Source organism: Pseudorca crassidens, chromosome 7 (genome assembly GCF_039906515.1).
Source record: "Pseudorca crassidens isolate mPseCra1 chromosome 7, mPseCra1.hap1, whole genome shotgun sequence".
Classification (NCBI taxonomy): Eukaryota; Metazoa; Chordata; class Mammalia; order Artiodactyla; family Delphinidae; genus Pseudorca; species Pseudorca crassidens.
Window position 1 is genome coordinate 34,406,039 of NC_090302.1, and position 21,404 is coordinate 34,427,442.

General features: G+C 40.1%; 1 protein-coding gene across 3 annotated transcripts in view; it reads right to left on the reverse strand.

Moving 5' to 3' along the window:
• Window positions 1–21,404, reverse strand: part of TDRD7 (tudor domain containing 7) — an 89,625-nt gene that overhangs the window by 14,473 nt on the left and 53,748 nt on the right. For all 3 annotated transcript variants that reach the window (XM_067743884.1, XM_067743885.1, XM_067743883.1), the window contains exons 7-12: window positions 17,664–18,259; window positions 13,938–14,124; window positions 9,602–9,713; window positions 7,656–7,858; window positions 6,466–6,600; window positions 4,605–4,691 (exon numbers count right to left, since the gene is read on the reverse strand). In XM_067743884.1, the coding sequence (XP_067599985.1) occupies window positions 4,605–4,691; window positions 6,466–6,600; window positions 7,656–7,858; window positions 9,602–9,713; window positions 13,938–14,124; window positions 17,664–18,259 (1,320 nt within the window). The remainder of the gene's footprint in view (window positions 1–4,604; window positions 4,692–6,465; window positions 6,601–7,655; window positions 7,859–9,601; window positions 9,714–13,937; window positions 14,125–17,663; window positions 18,260–21,404) is intronic.

A 21,404-nucleotide genomic window follows, 5' to 3' on the forward strand; every position in this document is an offset into this window, starting at 1 on the left:
TGTGGCCAAATGGCAAGAACACAATGTAAGATTCTGGATGCACCTTTAAATGCCACAGTCTCCCCTAATATGCCCCTAAAATGCCATTGTGACACTTGCCATTGTTAAATATTTACAGTGGCCAAATATAGCCCCATGGAGGTGGTTATCTGGGCTGAGATCTCACGCCTACAACTGCACTAACTGCTACCTAAGCGTGGTGGTGCCTTCGGTATGATGACTGTTGAGAACTGGGCCACTTTCGTCTTGGAAGTCAGATTCGCCAGAAGTGAAGCCTTTTTCTACTACCCGAGAGAATGCTTGATTAATATAATAGCATAAATTTTTAAATCTAAGACATGATAAACACAAACAGTCCCATGGAGGAATATTTTAAAATGTATTTGTTTATTCAAACATACATACTGAACATATATATTGGTATGGATGGTATCTGTTGAATGCTTGTTATATCCAGGCATAACTAGGCTGCAAAGATATACTTCCCCTTCTCAAAGAGCTCCTAGTGCCATGAGAGACGACACAAATACATAACCATACTATAATGCAGTAAAGGCAATAATGAAGTTGCGCTTGGGGTACTGTGAGAACACAGAGGGTGGGTACCTGACCCAGCAGGAAGCAGGTGTTAGGGCAAGCTTTCAGGAGGAGGGAATGCCTAGAATTGGTACTTTTCTTTAAAAATTTACTTTTTTTTCTTCTTATTTTAGTAAAATGCCTCCACTGTAGAAAATTTATATACTTAAATATATAAAAATCACTTGTAATCTACTATAGGTTACAATTATCCTTCTAGTCTTTTACCCATGATTCACAAAAGATTAGACTTACAAGAATTACAAAATATTTGTAGATACTATTTCATAGTTGACTGCTTTCCACTCAGTGTCTCATAAAAATATTTCATGTAATTTGTCTTCTATGTCATTTTAATGTTATTTAAGTCTATCATATACATACATTGTGACTTATCTATCAAATCACTTTGGCTGGATAATTTAAGTTGTGTAAATTTGTTTACACAAATTTGTTACTTTAAGAAATAATCATATTTACTGGGCATTTGTATTTCCTTTTTCACAAACTGAAATTTCATAAATTTCACAAATTTATGTCCTTTCAGAGCTGCACCTTAAATGATGAATGGGAGTAAACCAAGTTGGTAGGAGTCCAGTTACGGGCAAATCTGGACATTTCAAATAGAGGGGAGAGGATGGGCAAAGGCACACACATACTTCTTACGTGTGGGGCCTACAAGCATTTTGGTTACGTTAGAGCATAAAATGAGAGGCCGGGCAAGGCAAGAGGTGAGGCTGGGAGACAGGCAAAGGCAAGGTCTAAGAGAAGCAGATATCATGCCTTCAAGAACTAAGACTTTACCCTGTAGATGAGAAGGCAATGTCAAGCCTTAAGTAGAAGAATGAGATGGTCAGCTTTCTAAAATTGCTGGTGAGGGCTTTAGGATCAGATAGATTTGGTTTTAAATCTCAGCTCTCCCACTTTTTAGCTGGATGACTTTCCTCATCAGTAAGAACAGGGATAACAGGGTTTTGTGAACATGAAATGAGATCAGTCATGTTTAAAAAAGCATTTAGTGTCATGGAAACAGTAAGTCTCGTCATAAGTTGGATGTATAATTATTTGCATTTTGGGTTGCTACTCTTAGTGATACGGAGCTCGACTAGAGGAAGACAGGAGTGAAGGCAGAGGAACCAGTTGGTGTGGTACTGCGGTGTTCCAGGCAAGAATTAACAAAGTTGTAAAATCAGCAGTGTTCAGTGATTAGTTGCACTTGGGGCTGAGGAAGATGCAGGAGTCAAAGATAACTCTTAAGAAACAGCCTGCATGGCTGCATGAATGGAGGTACCACTAAAATAGAGATAAGGGAGAAAGGTAAGGATGGGGAAAGATAATTTTGGTTTCAGACATGTAGAACTTAAAAGAGTTTGTGAGATGGACAATTAGGCTGGCTTTTTGCTCAAATCTGCAGCCCATCAAGGACTGGAAAACAAATTTGGGAGTCATTAGGGCCAAAATGGTATCTGAAACTATGAGATAGGATTACCTAGAAGGATGCAGAGGCCAAGAAGAGTGATGAGCCTGGACAGGACTTAGGGACACTGACATTTCAGAAGTGGGGGTGGAAGGAGGTTTGGGTGAAAAATAAGAGAAGGAATTATTAGACTATCATGAGGAAAATTAGGATTTGATAACATGGTAGCCCAGTGAGAAGAGAATTTCAAGTTTCAACACTTTTCGATGCAGCAAAGAGGTCTGGTACGCAAGACCTGGAAGATACTAATACAACTGCAAAATTAAGACGCTGTTCACAAGAACAGGCTCTGTGATGGAGTGTGGGCAGAAGTCATGTGGCAGTGACTGAGGACTGACTGGAAGATGGTGCAGAGTGAATGCAGACCACTTCTACAGGGAAACAGGGAGAGTAGTGGCCACTGCACTGAATAAAGTTGGTTGGACTTACAGAATAAGTTCAGAATGTATAGGCACTATAGTTCAGACAAGTTTAGACAAGTTACAATGTCAAGAGCAAATACATCACTTAAACACAGGATCTGCTTTTCATTAATCATCTTTCTTTCCTTAACTTTCTATGCATCACTAAGAGAATGAACACTTTTGCTACCTCAAAAGTAGATAATACACAACTTGATAGTAATACAAATAATACTAGGTATTAATCTAAAGTATTTGAGCATACACTGAGAAGGTATTTTTGCCAAAAAGGCATAGCCTGATTCCACACACGGAGAAACTCAAGTTGAGTTTCTCTCAAAAAGAGAAACACTCTACAAAACACTGCTACTCTTCAAGAGGCCACAAACAACAAAGACTGAGCAACTGCCAGGTTGGAGGAAACTAAGAAGACATGACAACTAAATACATCTTGGGATCCTGGACCAGAAAAAGGACATATGGAGGACAATCTGGGAAATGTCAGCATGTTCTGCAGATTAGTTAATAATATTGTACCAATGTTAATTTCCTGATTTTGATAATCGTTATGTAAGACGTTAACAATTGGAGATGGTGGATAAAGGGCATATGGGAACTCCTTAAAATATTTTTGCAACTTTCTAAAAGTCTGAAATTACTTCAAAATAAAAGGTTAAAAAATTAAGTATTTGTGCATTTATATATTATACACTAAACAGCACAGAGCTTTAAAATTCAGATATGTCGTGTTCTTTTTAACAAATCATGTTTTGAAGTTTATAGCTAAGCACCCAAATCTTAGTCATATAACTCCAGATCTCAACTTTCTGACACACATTCACATTGACAATAATTATTTCAAAACTGATGCTTTCATTAAAGTGGCCATGACCAAGATTTACTTAAATAAAGGGAAAATCAGTACAATTAAGTTATCACAATGCTGCTATGCAGTAATAAAACTCAATAAAGCAATGATTCTTACTTAGGGTTGGTTTCTTTGAGAATCTTAAGAAAATTATGAATACTTTCCCTCCAAAATACATAATACACACACACACACACATAATTTGCATACAATTGTTGGGGAGGGGTCCAGGCGCTCCCTGTAAGCAGAGGTCTTTGCACCTAGGTTAAGCACCACTGTGGAAAAAAAAAAAATCAAGCCCAGATTTGCAATTTTACTAACTGGGCAAAATAGATATCAAAAAAAAAAAAAAAGAAGAAGAAGAAGACGAAGAAAAGAAAGAAACCACAAAAATCCAAAACCTACCTTTGAAAAACATACAGAAATCTATGACAAAATATAACAAACCTCCTTGCAAATTCATAACTGAGCTTGTAAGAAAATAAAACAATTATTAGGCCCTGGAAATAGAGGAATATGTGAACACTGAAACCCAAGCCATCCTGGGCAGGGGTGAGGGAGGACATGAGATGCCCCCAAGAAGCCAGAACACTCAAAGGGCTACCCCTTGAGGGAGGGGTGACTCTGGAGAGCAATTAGGCATTCCCTATGCCCAGAAATTCCACTCCTACATATGTACCCTGGGAGATATGCACAGGAAGGGTCATGGTAGTGCTGTTTATAGCAAAAAATTCGACACAATCTAAATATCCATTGTCAGAAGAATGGAGTGATAATGTTGGCATATTCGTACACTGTTACAGCATACAGCAGGGAAAACAGATTACATCACAAACATAATGAATGAAAAAGCATGTTATAGAAGAATCAATACATCTTACAATTTGTGTAAATTTTTAAGACATTCATTCATTTAGTTATACTTTATTCATGTTTTTACTATAAATATTATATATACTATTCACTTCTACATTTTAAATATCTCTATATTGAAATATACAGATAGTAAAAGTATGTGTGTATAGACACAAATATAGTAAAACTCTAGAGCAGTGAATAGGAAGGAGAAACACCAAATTCAGCTGGTAGCTCCCCCAGGGGTGGGAGTAAAAGAAAGGGCTGCAGACAGGGAGCATCAACTGTATATTGGTTTTATGTATCATGTTTTATTTCTTAAACTGGTGATGAGTATATGGATGCTTACTCCATTTTTTAAAAACCTCATTTATATGTCTGAAATATTTCATCTTAAGTTTAAAAAAAGTCAAGTGACTGATTTTACCTCTACTCGTAACCATTTTCCTTTGCAATGGAAGAGGCAGATTTTCCCACAGAAGGGTAATGAAACGAAGTACTCAGAGGTCATGTGCTGCAAAACAGAAACGCATGACACTTATTATTCTCAGCAAAGAGCACGTTGCTACACCATGAGAAAAACACCGCTGTGGCACAGGCAAGCTGCTTCACCCGTATGTGATCAGACTTTCGGCGACGTGTGTGCTACAGTGGACGCAGCACATGTACAGGGGTTGTAGGGCTTCTGCCTTGTTTCTCATATGTTGGTGGTAGCCATCTACCCTTCTTCCTTGCACATGGCTCATAAATCAGCCTTGTTAAAATGTCTAAAAATGTTAGCATGGAGGTCAGTATAATTCATCCAGGCTCAGGCACCATCAGTTAAACACAAAGAGGGGAGATGAATCCGATAAAATGAACAGCCTGTATGAAAGGGAAGCAGTTAGGCTAGCAGTTCATAAGGCCTCCTCTTTTCATCTTTTAACATTCAAGATTCAAAGATAAGATTTTAATCCAAAACAAAAGAAACGTTATCAACCCAAATATGGATATCAGTGCCAGTTCAATGTTGTTCAATGTTTTCATCCTCCTCCTCTGCTGTAGCTTGAAATGGGGGACCTGCCATTGCCTCTTTCCTTCAGGGTGAATGTTTCTACTCTCCCCACAGGCAATGTCTCCTTCCACTTGAGCTTCCAGGGCACTAAGAACTGTCAAGAGTGCTTTTCACCATTATAGATTATAAGCACATGCATGCAAATGAGTAACTACAGTCACCCTCTGGATGTCTCAGATTTCTCTAGGATAGATCAGCAAATCAAACTTCAGTAATGACCTTGAGATACAAGCTAAGACATCTGTAACAGAAAGAGGTAAAGCTATAGATCTAATAACGTCTCGATTCTAGGCTGTAGTCTAAATACAAGTTTAATCCACTTCAGCAAATATTTTGGAATACCTATTTTATGTAAGACACTAGATAAGTTACTACAGTACCTAAATGAATTAGGTACTTACCAGAAGCTGGTGAGGCTCAGTCTCTGCCCTCAGGAAGCCTATACTCTAGTAAAGCAAACAAATACCCAAACAGCTAAAACAATGCTGCATACAAGTGTCATGAGGCACTCGGGGTGCTCTGTAGGTCAGAGGCAAGGGTTCACTTCCAGGTGAGGGGGTCCGAGATGAAGCGGCATCAGAGTTTAGTCACTTGGAAACCACAGCATATTGTGGATTACAACTATAATGTCCAAATGGAGGTAAGGAAATCCCTTTAGGACCTTAAAACAAAACCCCTACAGATCCTGATTCAGAAAATAATACTAGAATTAAAGGGAAAAGAGATTACTAATAAATGTAAACTGCAGAACCACATTTTCCAAGGCGCAGGTTCTCTCAGGGACCATAAAGAGGTTGGACAGTGATGCCTCGGAAGTTCTATTCTCCTTCTAAATTCCATGGTTCTGTCTTTGCCCAGGCAGAGGAGCCAGCTGCTCGAGCAGACAGTCACAGGCAGCTGCACTGTAGGCTCATCAACTGCACCTTGTGAATGACAAATCTACCGGTTGTTGCACACTTTCTATGTGCCAGGCCCTGTGCTAATAATAAGCAGCCTTGTGACTAGTCCTCATAACAATCCTGTGGGTACTCACTATTATTATCCTCATTTTACCATAAAGAAACTAGTGGGGATTTTTATTTTTGTTTTAAATTCTTAAGTCTGGGGCTCTTATCCTCTATTTTAGAGAGTCTACCTTAAAATATACAAAACTTACTACACATGTACAATTTAGTGACTCCTCTTGTTTGCAATGTTAGGACTCATCTTAGAGGTGGATGCTGCTTGGCCATACCTTACAATGAAAGTATTCCTCGATCTTATGCAGAAGGTCGTTGAGCTTGTTCAAACCCTTACAAGGCACCTGGCAGTAGAGTGTGCCATCGGAGCAAATATTAGTCACTCTGACATTTGTGTACATGGCATCGACCTGAAACAAAGGACACACCAAGGATGTGAGAACAGAGTGCAGCTCTCACCTACCTAAGGGTATCTATCTAAATAGCTCATTGAAAATTTCTGCGCTTTTCAATCTTCTAAGCAAGCTGGAGGACAGATAGAATGAAATTCATAACGTAAATGTGAAAAACTAGTTTGCATACCACTCTTTCCAAAAGGAATATCTGGTATCATTTGTGTCAGGCACAGAGTAGACATTTTACACACATTATATTATTACCACTTTCTACTGTCTGAAAGGCTAAGAGTATTTTTAGCTCTGCTTTAACTCTGGTTTATCTTCTCCCCATTAATTTAGAAAAAGAATTATTATATAAAACATATTTTTGCAGCATTAACAGAAATAAAAATTAAAAACTCTCACAAAATCAATCCCATTATCAGTTTACTTTCTAATTCACGTCCATGGGCCACAGGAATTTTTAGTAACTTTTAAAAATTATAATCACAGTAAAGGTTTAATTTTAGCCATTTTTAGTCAAATCATAATATAAAGGCAATTTACTATTGTTCTACTTATTAAAACAAATATTTTCCCAATGTTGCTATGAAGCCTTAAAAATGATCATTTTTAACATCTCATCCTATTCTTTCGAGTGGCTGCTCTATAATTTATTTAAAAGTGTCCTTTCGTACAGACATCTATGTTCTTCACATTTAAAAAATGTTAAAGCTAGCAATTTAATAAGCATCGTCACTGATCTAATTTTCCCTTCATTTGAATTATCCTCCTTTATTATCTTTGCAAAATAATTTCATATAAAATTAATATATGCTCATTGTGGAAACTGGAAAATAAAACAAAAATAAAAAAAAATAAAACAAAAATCCAATTCTTAATAATTACTATTTTTATTACTAATATTTTGGCATTTCCCCTCCTTTTAGCTCCCTTCCTTCCTTTTTTTTTCCAATACATACGTAATCTGTCTCTATCTAGTGTTAGCCTAAAATGTACAACGTTCTTTTCTGGTGAATTTCTTTCCTGTGATACTTGTGAATAGACAACAGTGGTCACAGTGGTACCTGAAGGTGAACCTCTAGTGACTTGTCACATTTGGCCTTTAAGCAGGTGGCATTGATGTTGATGTCATCTTCTCCTGAGGTATCGTACAGAACAACCAGTGGAATATCAGTTTTGTCAAGTATTTCCACTGCAAAGATCTTTCCACAAGTTAAAGATTCAACCACCTTCACTAAATCAGGATCATCACTTAGAACTTCCAACCCTGAAAAATATTGAATATTTAAATTTCTACTTAATTAGAAGAATCATTTTAAGATGCAGAGATTGTGTTTGTTTTGGCTACTTATTACAATTATGAACCTACTACAAAATTCTTAAATTTTATAGGGAAGCTTTGTTATACAATCTTCTTTATACCATCCACCCTCAGGTTTAAAAATATTTATTATAACATGAATGCCCTTTTGAATGATTACACGAAGGCGGGCAATCTTAAAACAAGAAGAAAAGTTGACGATCAATCTGAATTTCTACCTTAGGAGAAACAGCCTTCACTTTACTTACAAACACATATTTAAAACAAAAAGACTAACACATAAAGAAGTTGTCAGCCAATTATGTCTGCCACTCATGTATTTGTAACACTCTTCCTAAAAATATACCCTTGTTTTTTTCATTTTCTAATTAAATATGCACAATTATTTCTTGCATGAACATGCACTTATTGAAAATTTAGACAACCTTTCCCCCTCTCTTTCATTCTTTCTTTTTAAGTAAACCATCATGGCCCTGAGGATACCAAAGAACTTTCAGATTTATGAAAGAAAGGTAAAATACTGTTTAATGTAATGTGGGTATTAGGTGAATTTTATTGCAGTCTAATTATTCTTTAAATTCTTGGAAAATTGTAATTTCATATAACATAATATGACAACTCTAAGTTAATCCATTAAACTAATTAAACTAGGGCATCATTTCCCCAATGGTACTACAATGTCTATTTCTATATTTTTCCCCTTTAAATCCGTAAGCAAAAGTTTACAGACTCCTTCTGACCTACCTTTCTCTTTTTCATATTCTGTTCTCCAGACACACACCTCTATAGCTTTTATCAAAGCTTTCATTTCAGCATCCTAAATCTTTTCCTATGCTCTTGATATGTTCTTTTCAAAACTAACTCCCACAGGTTTGTAACAGTATTTTTAAATTACTCTAGATTTATCTCACAGAGAGAGCCAAACCCAGTTCCTCTGACATAAAGACATCCCTGCTGGGAAGGAGGCATTTCTTCACAGGTCTAATTTTCATGAAAACAATTCTGATCGTTTTCTGAATATAGCTCTGGCTCTCCTGCATGAGGCATACATAGTCCAATGTCTTTCCTCATCATTAACATGTGCCCCCCATACTTTCAGGTCATCCCTACACGTCACTCTCACACATGTGCATTTCTCTACGCTTCCTTGAGGAGGAAAGAAAAGAACAGTGATACGTGACAGTGCCAGAGACCGCACATGACCCACAGCTGGACTCGTGCTTGGGTGCACGAGGGAGTGTTCCTTGCTAACAAGCAGCACCCACGGAGTCCATCTCAGTGGGAACGAAGCTGGGAGTCACTTTACAACAGGTCGAACAACATGATTTACACTGATCCTGTATCCCACGATACAGGGCCTCGAACAGCTGTTACTAGGGCAGTTACGGCAACAGCAACCAAACCCTCTCAGATGTCCAACAGGCTTTTTAATAATAAATTTAAATGTGGTATATGTTATATATAATGTAACAAAAATATATTAAAACATCATAACATTTTTATAATGATCAAATCTTACAAAGAGAAATACAGCAGGTTCTTATTAGTTATCTATTTTATACATATTAGTGTATATATGTCAATCCCAATCTCCCAGTTCATCCCCCACACACACGGGCCCCAACTTTCCCCGCCTGGGGTCCATACGTTTGTCAAAGTGGAGAGCACTTTAAAAAAAGTTCCTTTTACCTGCGAGCTTACACTTTGTAGCTTGGAATGACAGTGAACAGAACTTCGGGTTCAATTTGTATGCTTTGCTCATTTCAACATTTTCACTAAAACCATAGTCAACATAGCATACCTAATGATAATAGAAACAACAATGTTTAGGTTCAAATAAAATTCTTTACCCTCGTTTCTTAAAAAAAAAAAAAATCACTTGATGCATTGAACTGGCTTCATTTTACCCCATAATCGGCATGTGAAGTGGCACCACTGCCTGGAAAATGCCAGGGCAGGTGCCCCTGACTTAGCCCGGAAGAGGAATGCTGGGAATGGGACCAGGGGTGCCAGGGCTCCTGACTTCCAGGCCGCACTCCTCTGCCGCGCCTTTGCCAAAGGGGAGAAGAGGGAAGAGTGCTGAACTCCGATGCCTTCTGTTGTCAGCTTCTCAGCAGTACACGTACCTGGTCTGCCAGCCCTGACTGTCCCCACCCTTTCCTTGCTGGCATAATGCCTACATCACCTTATTCTTTCTTGATTTACACAGCTCCACTAAGGATCTGCTTCCTTAGGCAGATCCTTATTTATTTCTAGATGAGGCATCACACTGGTGGTATTTATCAGATTCTAAATCCCCAGAGCAGCACTTTTGACAGCTTGCTCTCAGCTGTTATGCTTCCAGGGACCGAGATGCTTTCTGTCAATGACAACAATGATGCCATGGCTGGATAACATGGAATTCTACACTGTAAAGGTAGGTAATTCTGGGTTTTTGGGGGGCTGTGCAGCTGGGTTAGGCCTTCATCCAATTCAGGAGAAGGTCCCAGTCTGCTGGACAGAGCTCTGTGCTTACAGAGACTTGCATGGCACTTCCTCACCACCATCACAGATCATGGAGAGCCTGGATATTATTTTTAGTGTATTAATAAAACCTTCAGTTGAGAAGGACTATATAACCAACGGCTTTTTCTTTTTGGAGAAAAATAAATCTAGAGACATTAAGCTGTGGTTTAGAATGATAACTAGGAATCAGAGGGAAAGTGTTGAAAACTTAGTACGCTTCTCTAATTAAAGCAGATGGTTATTACAAATACAGAACAAATCACAAAAATGCAGGGCAAAGGCATGGCAAAGAAATACCAAGTAATACAGAGTTTTACTTTCTGCAGTAAAATAAAGTCCACAGCTTCTGAGCACCAAGATTCTGACAGTAAGTATACAAAACAAAAATTCTCCCCATCAGAGAAACTAAGGAAGAAAAGAATAGAGAGATGACTAACGCCTTTCCCTGACCACCTGATAGCCGTGTCTGTGGGGCCTGTATATCCCACGTTGGAAAGGATCATCTCTTAGAGTCCATATCTTGACTCAGTGCCCGCCGAGGCCTTGATCCCTGGCAGGGTCCCCACACTACAGCCAGCCACTTCTCCAACCCCTAATTAGCACCTGCTTTTCCTTCCCAAAGGCCTCAGGATTCACGCAGCTTTTTGTGTCCTTTAATAGCTATCAACACCCACAATTTGGATTCTGCTCTTCCTAGGTCTAAAATGGAGACAACGTGTCTGTGAATAGGACATAGTATGTGAAATCATGATTCCTGGGCAATTTCGAATGTACTCCTAGCACTAAGAGACTAAAGAATACTGCTCTAAAATCTTCAAAGGGTTTCTGTAATGTCTGGAGCTTGTTTTCTTTTCTTTCTTCTTTTGAATCACGATACCATGTATTTGTATGTCATCTTCGGCTCATAAAACATCTGCCCATGGACTGTCCAGCTGGACTCTCACCACCCTCTGTCCTGTGTCCTTTGGCCCTGAGATCAGCACAAGCAGGCTCATAATTGTGGCACTGGGCCCCAGTTCATTCCTGGATCTCTGGCTCCCTCAAGTGGCCGAAGGTCTCACAGCACCACCTGAGTAATAACCAGAAAACACCCCTGGGCTGTGGGTTTGCGCCAGGCCAAACTGGCACCAACCTGAGGGGGTGACCGCATGTTCCTGTTTCTCATACTCAGAAAGCTCTGTGGAAAGCAAGGAGGGAACCTGTTCTTGCTGTCAGGCACAGTAAAATTCAAGAGAAACAAGACTTTCCAAGTAGCTGGGGTTTCTCCTAATAAAGGGTAAAATTCATCTCTGTCTGGTTCATGGGATATGGGGAACAAGATGAGGCCAGGACTGCCACAACTACTGCTGCCTTAAGAGCTTGCCACCGTAAAACACACCAAGCTGCTCTATTTATTCCTCACACCAGCTCACAGCTCTCAGAAGCAATGACACAGCCGGTTGCTTCCTCCTTTACGAGGTACTTTCCTGTTCTGGCTTCCGTGACACTGCCTTCTTGGTTTTCCTCCTTCTCTGGCCATTCTGACAGTCTTCTTTGCTCCTCTCACACCCACCATCTAAATGCTGAAGTGTTTCAGAGCCTAGTTCTGGGTCCCCTTCTCTGCTCTATGGGTGATTCTTCCTCAAGGAGATCTGACCCAGGCCCATGGCTTCAAGTAGCACCTACACGCTGATGCCTCCCACCCTGCTGCTTCATCTCCAGTCCTGACTTCTCCCTGAGCTCCAGGCTTGTCCAGGTGAAATCTGATAGCTTTTCTCAAACCTAACAGGTCCTACAAAATTCTTGATTCTCCTATATATTGGTTCTTTTCCCTGATTTCCCAGTTTCAATAAATGGCACCAATATCCACCAGGTTGCTCAAGTCCCAAACCCAGCAGCCATCCTGAATCTTCTCCTTTCTTCTCTTCCACATCCGATGAATTAGTGTCCTGTCAGTTCTACCTCCAAATCCATCCTGAATACGTCCCATTACCTGTGTCTCCACTGTTTCTACCCTAATTCAGGTTACAAGTTGCTGGCTACTGCAATAGCCAACTAGCCGGTCTTACTTTCCTTCTCTACACTACTACAATCCATGTTCTCTACACTACTACAATCCATGCCCCACACGGGCACTGGAACAATCTTTGAAGCAAATAAACCAGATTACATCTCCCTGCTTATCCCTTGCTTCAAAGTTATTTTCTATCACAGCACCCTGGTTACTTCTTTCACTGCTGTTAAATTGTCCTGTTTATTTATTGTATACTTGTTCATTATCTGTCTTCTTTTACTAGCATATAAGCTTCTTGAGAACAAGCACTTGTCAGTCTTGTCTCCTGCCCTAGGACAGTGGAAAAAAATGAATGAAAAGTTTAACAGGCAGATACTAGCATAATGATAGTGTCTGATTTTATAGGTAAGGAATCAGAGAAGTTAAATAACTTTCCCAAGGCCACACAGCTAGAAGTGGCAGAGTTGGGACTTAAACTCAGGTCTAACTGACTCCAGAGCTTAAACTCCCAAAGTAGAGGTAAGGAAGGAAGGGGAAGGCCCAAGCTATTTTTGTCTTATAGATCTCAGACTAGGAGATATCCTTGTGGAGTATGTGCAGCATTTATTATAAACACCGATGCACTGTTAACATGTCACCGGGGTTTGTATGGTTCTTCTCTTCATAAGCAATCCCTGTGCCTTCAAATAGCTTAAGTTGTATTGGACTTCCTAAGGGCAGGGAAACGGTCAGCAAGTAGACTGAAGTTTAGCTAGGAATGTCTGGGGCAGTTATCTCCTATCGACTAGAGGCCACTCAGGTTTCTCACTGAGCACAAAGCAGTGATGGGGCCACACTGACTGGGGTCCTGTTCACCTGGACTTCCCGCCCCCTGCAGTGCTAAGGGTTCTGAGATGTGCTAACCCTGCTTACAAAATTTAGACAAAACTGTGCCTTCGTGAGTTCTGATTCTGGGTCTCTGAGCTGAGGGAAAAAAGAGGCAATGGGGCAGAGGATGATCACCACGAATGTGGTCAAGTCTGGAAGTATTAGAGCCTCTGAGGAAAGAGACTGGTGAACGAGCCCTCTGACCTTTCCAAGATGTCCAAGATGACCAAGAGGGCAAGACTTGGGGCATGGCCCAAGTCTTATCTGGGGTTCTCCTCAGCTGGCTGTGCAAGAAGGGAGAGAAGAATGCCATCTCCTCTAATCAGTATGGTTTCCCTCACTCCAAAGTATTGACCTTGATAAGAAGCCCACAGAGCTCTGATCAGTATTCATTGTATAACCTTGGGGGATAGGAATAGAGATTTTTTTCCTGCTTACATCATGGGTTATGGTACAACAATGGAGAAGAATTTTTTTTCTTTTTTTTAAACTAAAACTCTAAGATAATATAACTACCACTGACTTAACAGTTGACAGAGATAATCTTTTACAGATACTATTTTTTCAACTTCTGGGGAAAACTAAATATAGTTAGAGAGGACAGAATATTAGACGCAACATTTTCATCTGAAAAATAATGTTTGCCTTCATAATGCTTGCCTTTATTTTGTTCCCTTCTGTTGAGGTGACCTGTGCCCGTAACCAGGCATCCTCCTCAGCATTAACAGCCAGCAACTGGCCAATCTGCACAGTCTGGACTGGTGTGACCTTCGAGTTCTTACTGTAATACTCCTTCATCTCATCTTCCATTAATTCCTGAGCAGCAGAATAGTCTCTGCCCACATACCTAAATTAAAGGAAGAGAACACAAATGAAGCAACCTGGAAGAAGGAAAGCTACAGGAATTCATTAATATTACTCTGTTTTTCTACAGTCATCTTTGGTTCCAGGCTCAGACTTGCTTACACTGACAGGGAGGAGAACATGGAGTTAGTAAACAATTATATATATATATATATTTTTTTTTTCTTTTTGCAGTACGCGGGCCTCTCACTGCCGTGGCCTCTCCCGTCACGGAGCACAGGCTCCGGACGCGCAGGCCCAGTGGCCATGGCTCACGGGCCCAGCTGCTCTGCAGCATGTGGGATCTTCCCGGACCGGGGCATGAACCTGCGTCCCCTGCATCGGCAAGTGGACTCTCAACCACTGCTCCACCAGGGAAGCCCAACAACTGTACCTTGAAAAAGGAGAATACAATACTGTGGAGCTCACAAAAAAAGACCAAGGTCCAACACACCACACAACAGAGCAAATGCTCAACAACAATCCAGAGAACTAGAGGATATAACAGTAAGCAGTCAGGGAGGACCAGGTTGAGAGAAGACTCAAGGGAAGGAACGGGAGGAAGTGGAAAGGAAGACACCAGTGGAAGCCAGATGAACAAGAGTCAACCTGAGATTTTGACTCAGGCTGCTGGAGATGTGTGTAGATTTCTGAGAAGAGAATGTAGTTGATAGTTCTGCCTTAACTAAGGCTGGGTCTGAACAAGTCTCAATCTCTGAAAACCAACGAAATCTGACTCCTCCTAGAGAAAAACAAACCCTTGAAAACAATAGATAGAACCATGTGACAACCCATCCCTCCAACTTACTGAACAAATTTGAACAAATTACAACAAAATGTTGAGTTCTGATACCCTTAAAGAGATGACATGTTCTAGATAAATGCCTCTTTAAGTTGCATGCTTTTTAAGAAATGTTTTTTTCCAGGATACTCTTCTATCCCCCTTCTACAATTTTCGGCTGTTGACAACTGCAATCACCTTGTCCTAGTTTATGTTATCAAAACATACTCTTTTGCTTTCTGCCATAAATAGGCTGCTGCTTCCTTGTCCTTTAGTCTTCAGAGACGATTCCAACAAAGGCCTCCTTCCAGGATGGAAAACCTGGCAAATCAAACCTGGCTCCTTTAACAGGAGCTATCTCAGCCATGGGATGAAGCCTTTTGAGTTTGAAGGCTATGCTGTACCAGCACCAGAATCACCTGGCCAGCGAGATGGGGGATATGCCACAAGAACATTGCTCTTTGAACTGTTCTAGCTTCTACTCAGGGCTCAAGTGGTCCTATACAGCTTTCAGAAACTATTCCTTTTAGGAGTATCTTCCTGTATTTTTGGTAACTATCAGCAGGACAGAAGAAACCAGAGTCAACCTATTTGTTACTAGAGGAAAAAAAGCTTTTAAAAGCCCTACACAATGTGGAAATAATGCCTCTTTTGGAGGCAATGGCTATTTTAAAACAAAATATGACATGCATATTATTCACTCCAGAAACAGCTGTAAAAGCTTTGTCATACTCTATCATTTAAGGTTACTGAGCTTTACAAATGTTAGGGTACTGCCTGGAATACAGCTGCACTCTTGGCTCTGGAGTCTCCTAGTAGATCTGCAGCTCTGCTCAAGTGTCCATTTCCTTGGGACCTGGAGTCTCATGGGGCCTCCTGGTAGCGCTGCTACAGTCCTGGGAGCTCAACTGGCAGAGGCCTAGGCTGTAGCCTGTGGTCTGGTAGTCTGCATAGCGTGGGCTCCTGCCAGGGAGGAGGGAGGTGGTGAGAAGCAGCATGAGATCTGCAGGCAGCTTCTGCTCTCTGTAGCCACCAACAGAGAACGATGCCTGGGCGGGGTAAGGAGGTAATATGACAGTTGGTATAAGAGTGGGTAGTGGCAAGAATAAGGTCATACATTATCCCCAAATTACCTGAGCAAGTGAACAAAGAATGATATGCAGGCCAATTTAGATATGCCATAAATACAAAGTTTTACAAAGTTAATTTTTAGACTGGAGACAACAGATTCCCATACTTGACCTAAGGGTCCTGCCACGGCACCTCCCTGTAACTTTTATGAGTCACAAGCCTACTAGTTTCCAGAGTCTACTGCCTGGGTAAAGGTGTGGATGTAGAATAGGGCTCAGCCTGCTGGGGTCAGGGTGGTGGGGAGACACTAATGACCTAGGGTCAACCTAAGGGCAGACATTACCCATCATGCTTGCTGGTTGCCAGCCACCCTAATGAACATGTAGAATGCCGGCTCTGGGATTCTAACTTATACTGAAAAAGGGATCTAGATAACCTGAGGACCCTGGACCTAATCATCCTGGAGTAGACTGAACCCCCATCCTATTGAAGCCCTGGAACTGATCCAGATTCTTGCCAGATCTTGGGAAGAACGTAAGAAATCACATGATTCATCCAGTCCAGTGCTGGGTGCTTGGCTCTCTGAAAGTGGCACCAATGACTACTGGTAACAGATACCAAAGGATCCTGCCAAGGAAGCAGATTTAGATTTTCTTTATAATGTCAAATGGTAAAAGTTAGCAATGTGCTCCTCAACATCCTTCCTTTACCTCAGTTCATTAGTGACCCACAGTAGGAACCCTAACCCTCAGCAAGCTATTCCTATCTTCAGGCCATACCACATCTTAGAATAAAAGCTCTATACATTTACCACCCCTCTATAAAAAGGACCTCAACAAAGCTCCTACATGTTCTAGTTTGAACATCCTAAGATACTTGATTCTCACTTCATCATCAGACTTAGTTTGTTCAAACAGAAAAGCTTCAGTAGGTTTGCTGTATAGGACTTTGATTATTTTTTGTGGCCTTTCATTGGATCTTCCCAGCTCAGCTATGATCCTTGGGAAGAGTAAGAGTCCAACGCACAGGGACATTTTGGGTGAAGGAGCCTGGATTCTGTTCTGCTCCAGCCACAGCCACACCTTGGGCTGCTGCCTCCAGAGATCCAGCTACAGTGGTTACCATTCTTCATCCCAAGTCAGAAACAGCAAATTATAGTCTTTCAACATTTTCTGTGTATTCTACATTTCCTCCAAAAGTCCACATCAAGTGCCTGAACCGAACTGTTTTTTGGAATTCCAGTTATTATTAGCCACTTAGGCAATAATTCCTTCTCCCAGGCAATGATATCAAAAGGCTCGAGAAACCAGAGGGCTAATCTGATGCATTACACTAGAAGGCGGTGCTTAGCTATTCTGACTTTTAGGAAACACTACGTAATCCCAGATTAAACAGTATTACCTACCTAGTGGGTGATTGCTCTTTCTATGGACTAGGTATTGCTCTTGACTTATACAGTTACCATTATGCTTTTGACATAGATTATTTTCATGTTCAGACCATATCATCATTTCAAATTTTAAAACTGTAAGAAATCTTTTCTCACAAAAATAGTTATTTTAAACATTATACTTCAATATAACTCTATAGAACTAAAAATATATTATTCTTCCTCAACCAGCATCTATATGAAGAATAGCCAAGTAGCAACAGTACACTAGGATTCTAAAGAATTAGAAAATAAAACTTGCCTGATAACCACTTCATTTGTGTTGCTCAGTTCAACCACCAGTACAGATGGGGAAGCCTCAGTTGGAATGATTAACGGAGGAATTGTTACAGTCTCCATAAAGGTATCGGTACTTTTGGTAATGTTTTTTTCTATCTGCAAATATTCTTGTTCAATCACAGACTTGACATCATAATCTCCATGTGCTTGCTCTGCATCCTTTAAATCCTTTAGGATTTTGTCAGTGGGTGGTGGAAGTTTAGCATAGAGAATGGCCTTCTGAGGGTTTCCAGAAATGTAGTCTATGGTGCATACATCGGAAAGCGAGGCAAGATTTTTTAAGGCATCCTCAGGTAATTTCACTTTGTACATGTCCTCAAATGCTTTGGGGAGTGCGCTGGCCCAAAGACCACTTGAGTATTTCACCAGCAGCTCCTCAACTTTCTCTTTAAAGTCTCCTGGCATAACTGTTGGACACCCTTTGAGTGGTGGTATTTGTTTTGGAGCAGGTAGTGGGGATGGTGGCACTTTTTCAGCATTCAGTTCACTTCTCAAAAGCTGCTTTCTCTTAGCTGGATAAACAAGTAAATCTTGACCACCATTGCAAGGTTTTTCCACCTGAAATTTTTAAATACAGCAAATGACAGATATTTTAATGGCTAAAAACAACCTGAGAGCACATTAATGCATTTTAAATTTGAGAGAAACACTTTTCAAATTTATGAAGAGAACACAAAATTGTACATTTTACTCTTTTCAGTCACTAAGACTTTAATACACTGCCTTCACTTGCAAACATGATCATGCACCACATTTCAGTAACAAGCAGGGAAATGAAATAGTATGAATTTCCCATGTGAAGCACCTGACCTCCAATAACCCTAGGAAATCATGAGAGCTTCTGCTCTGTACACCACCTAGTTTCTCTGACAAGTAGTTTTGTCTCACCTAGTTTCTCTAACAAATACAAAGCAACAGCTTACAAAATTGACAGAATACAAGGAGGAATGAAACCATGAAAAGGTATCAGAACTGTCAGGAATAAACCACTGGGAAGAAAGCTAGGAAATATTCAGGCAAAACTGAGGTGCTGTCTCTCTTCTTCCTGCAGTGTCCTGAGAAAACCCTCAGCTTTCCATTATGTAGGAAGGTCAGTCCAGAGGTAAGGCACACATTTTCCAACAACTACAGTAGAAAGTTAGCTAAAAGTGTTGTCCCTCTAATGAACAAGACTTAAGAATGCCCAGCAGTTGTATACCATCCAATTTCTACTTTTCTTCTCATAACATTCCAGAGAGGCACGGCTTCAATATGAGAGAAGGAGGAAAAGAGAAACTGATGTATGGCACCATTTTTCCAAGTTCTAAGCCTTTCCACTTCTAGACCAGGGGTCAGCACACCACTGGCTGCAGCCCAATGCAGTGTGCCACCTGTTTTTCCATAGCCCATGAGCTAAGAATGGTTTTTCTATTTTTAAATGGCTGAAAAAAAATCAAAAGAATTACTTTGTGACATGAAAATGATATGAAATTCAGTGTGCATCAACAAAGTTTTATTGGCCCCCAGCCATTCTCTATGTAGTGCGTATGGCTGCTTTTGCACTACAATGGCAGAGTCGGGTAGTTGTGCCAGACTATGGGTGACAGTCACATAGCTCTTGGCCTGCAAAACCTAAAATATTTATTACTTGGTCCTTTACAAAAAGAATTTCTCAATTTCCGATTAGACTGAAGTTAGTACTCATAGCCCTCTGAAATCTTCTATTCTGTCAGATCCTATTCACCTATTCTTTAGCTGAAATTTAAGACCTTAGGAGGCTATCCAGACCACTAAGGTGATAATACAAGCTTACAAGAAGTACCCCCTTCCCCAAGAAGAATAGAATATTAAAGTTGCTGGGTGGGTAGCTTGTCAGTAAAGAACATTGACTTCATTTACTAATTTTCTATATAATGCTTAGGAAGAGAGAACATAAATACAGTTGACCCTGCTGACACCGTGTGACACTCTGGATGGTATTTATATGATATTCACAATTTGTGTCCTTAATGTTAAGGCTGGAAACACAAACATTTGGGACACTCCTCATTTTGCTCTCAATGGTTAGCCTACCTCTCCAAAGACTCACATTTTAAAATCTGGAATCTTAAAATGCCTATCTTCACTGTGCTTTAAGACACTTAAGATACAAGGACACAGACTGGGTATCCAGAAAAGATTTGAGAAATATACTTTTTGAGAAAATGGAAAAATAAAACAGAATTCTATTTCTATGTAAGTTTTTCACTTGTCATACAGAATCCCAGTTAGTAGCCTCTTCAATAAGTGGTGCTGGGAAAGCTGGACAGCTACATGTAAAAGAATGAAATTAGAACACTCCCTAACACCATACACAAAAATAAACTCAAAATGGATTAAAGACCTAAATATAAGGCCAGACACTATAAAAAACTCTTAGAGGAAAACATAGGCAGAACACTCTATGACATAAATCACAGCAATATCCTTTTTGACCCACCTCCTAGAGAAATGGAAATAAAAACAAAAATAAACAAATGGGACCTAATGAAACCTAAAAGCTTTTGCACAGCAAAGGAAAACATAAACAAGATGAAAAGACAACCCTCAGACTGGGAGAAAATATTTGCAAATGAAGCAACTGACAAAGGATTAATCTCCAAAATTTATAAGCAGCTCATGCAGCTCAATATCAAAGAAACAAGCAACCCAATCCAAAAATGGGCAGAAGACCTAAATAGACATTTCTTCAAAGAAGATATACAGACGGCTAACAAACACATGAAAGGATGCTCAAAATCACTAATCATTAGAGAAATACAAATCAAAAGTACAATGAGGTATCACCTCACACCAGTCAGAATGGCCATCATCAAAAAATCTACAAACAATAAATGCTGGAGAGGGTGTGGAGAAAAGGGAACCCTCTTGCACTGTTGGTGGGAATGTAAATTGATACAGCCACTATGGAGGGTCCTTAAAAAAGTAAAAATAGAACTGCCATTCGACCCAGAAATCCCACTACTGGGCATATACCCTGAGAAAACCATAATTCAAAAAGGGTCATGTACCACAATGTTCATTGCAGCTCTATTTACAATAGCCAGGACATGGAAGCAACCTAAGTGTCCATTGACAGATGAATGAATAAAAAAGATGTGGCATGTATATACAATGGAATATTACTCTGCCATAAAAAGAAACAAAATTGAGTTATTTGTAGTGAGGTGGATGGACGTAGAGACTGTCATACAGAGTGAAGTAAGTCAGAAAGAGAAAAACAAATATCGTATGCTAACAAATACATAATGAATCTAAAAAAATCGTTCTGAAGAACCTAGGGGCAGGACGGGAATAAAGACGCAGACGTAGAGAATGGACTTGAGTACACGGGGAGGGGCAAGGGTAAGCTGGGAGGAAGTGAGAGAGTGGTATGGAGATAAATACACTACCGAATGTAAAATAGATAGCTAGTGGGAAGCAGCCATACAGCACAGGGAGATCAGCTCGGTGCTTTGTGACCACCTAGAGGGGTGGGATAGGGAAGGTGCGAGGGAGACGCAAGAGGGAGGAGATATGAGGATATATGTATATGTATAGCTGATTCACTTTGTTATAAAGCAGAAACTAACACAATTGTAAAGCAATTATATTCCAATAAAGACGTTAAAAAAACAAAAAAAGAATCCCGGTTAGTACAATTTTAGATTTAGACATGGCAGTCCTCCATATCCAAAGCCAGCTG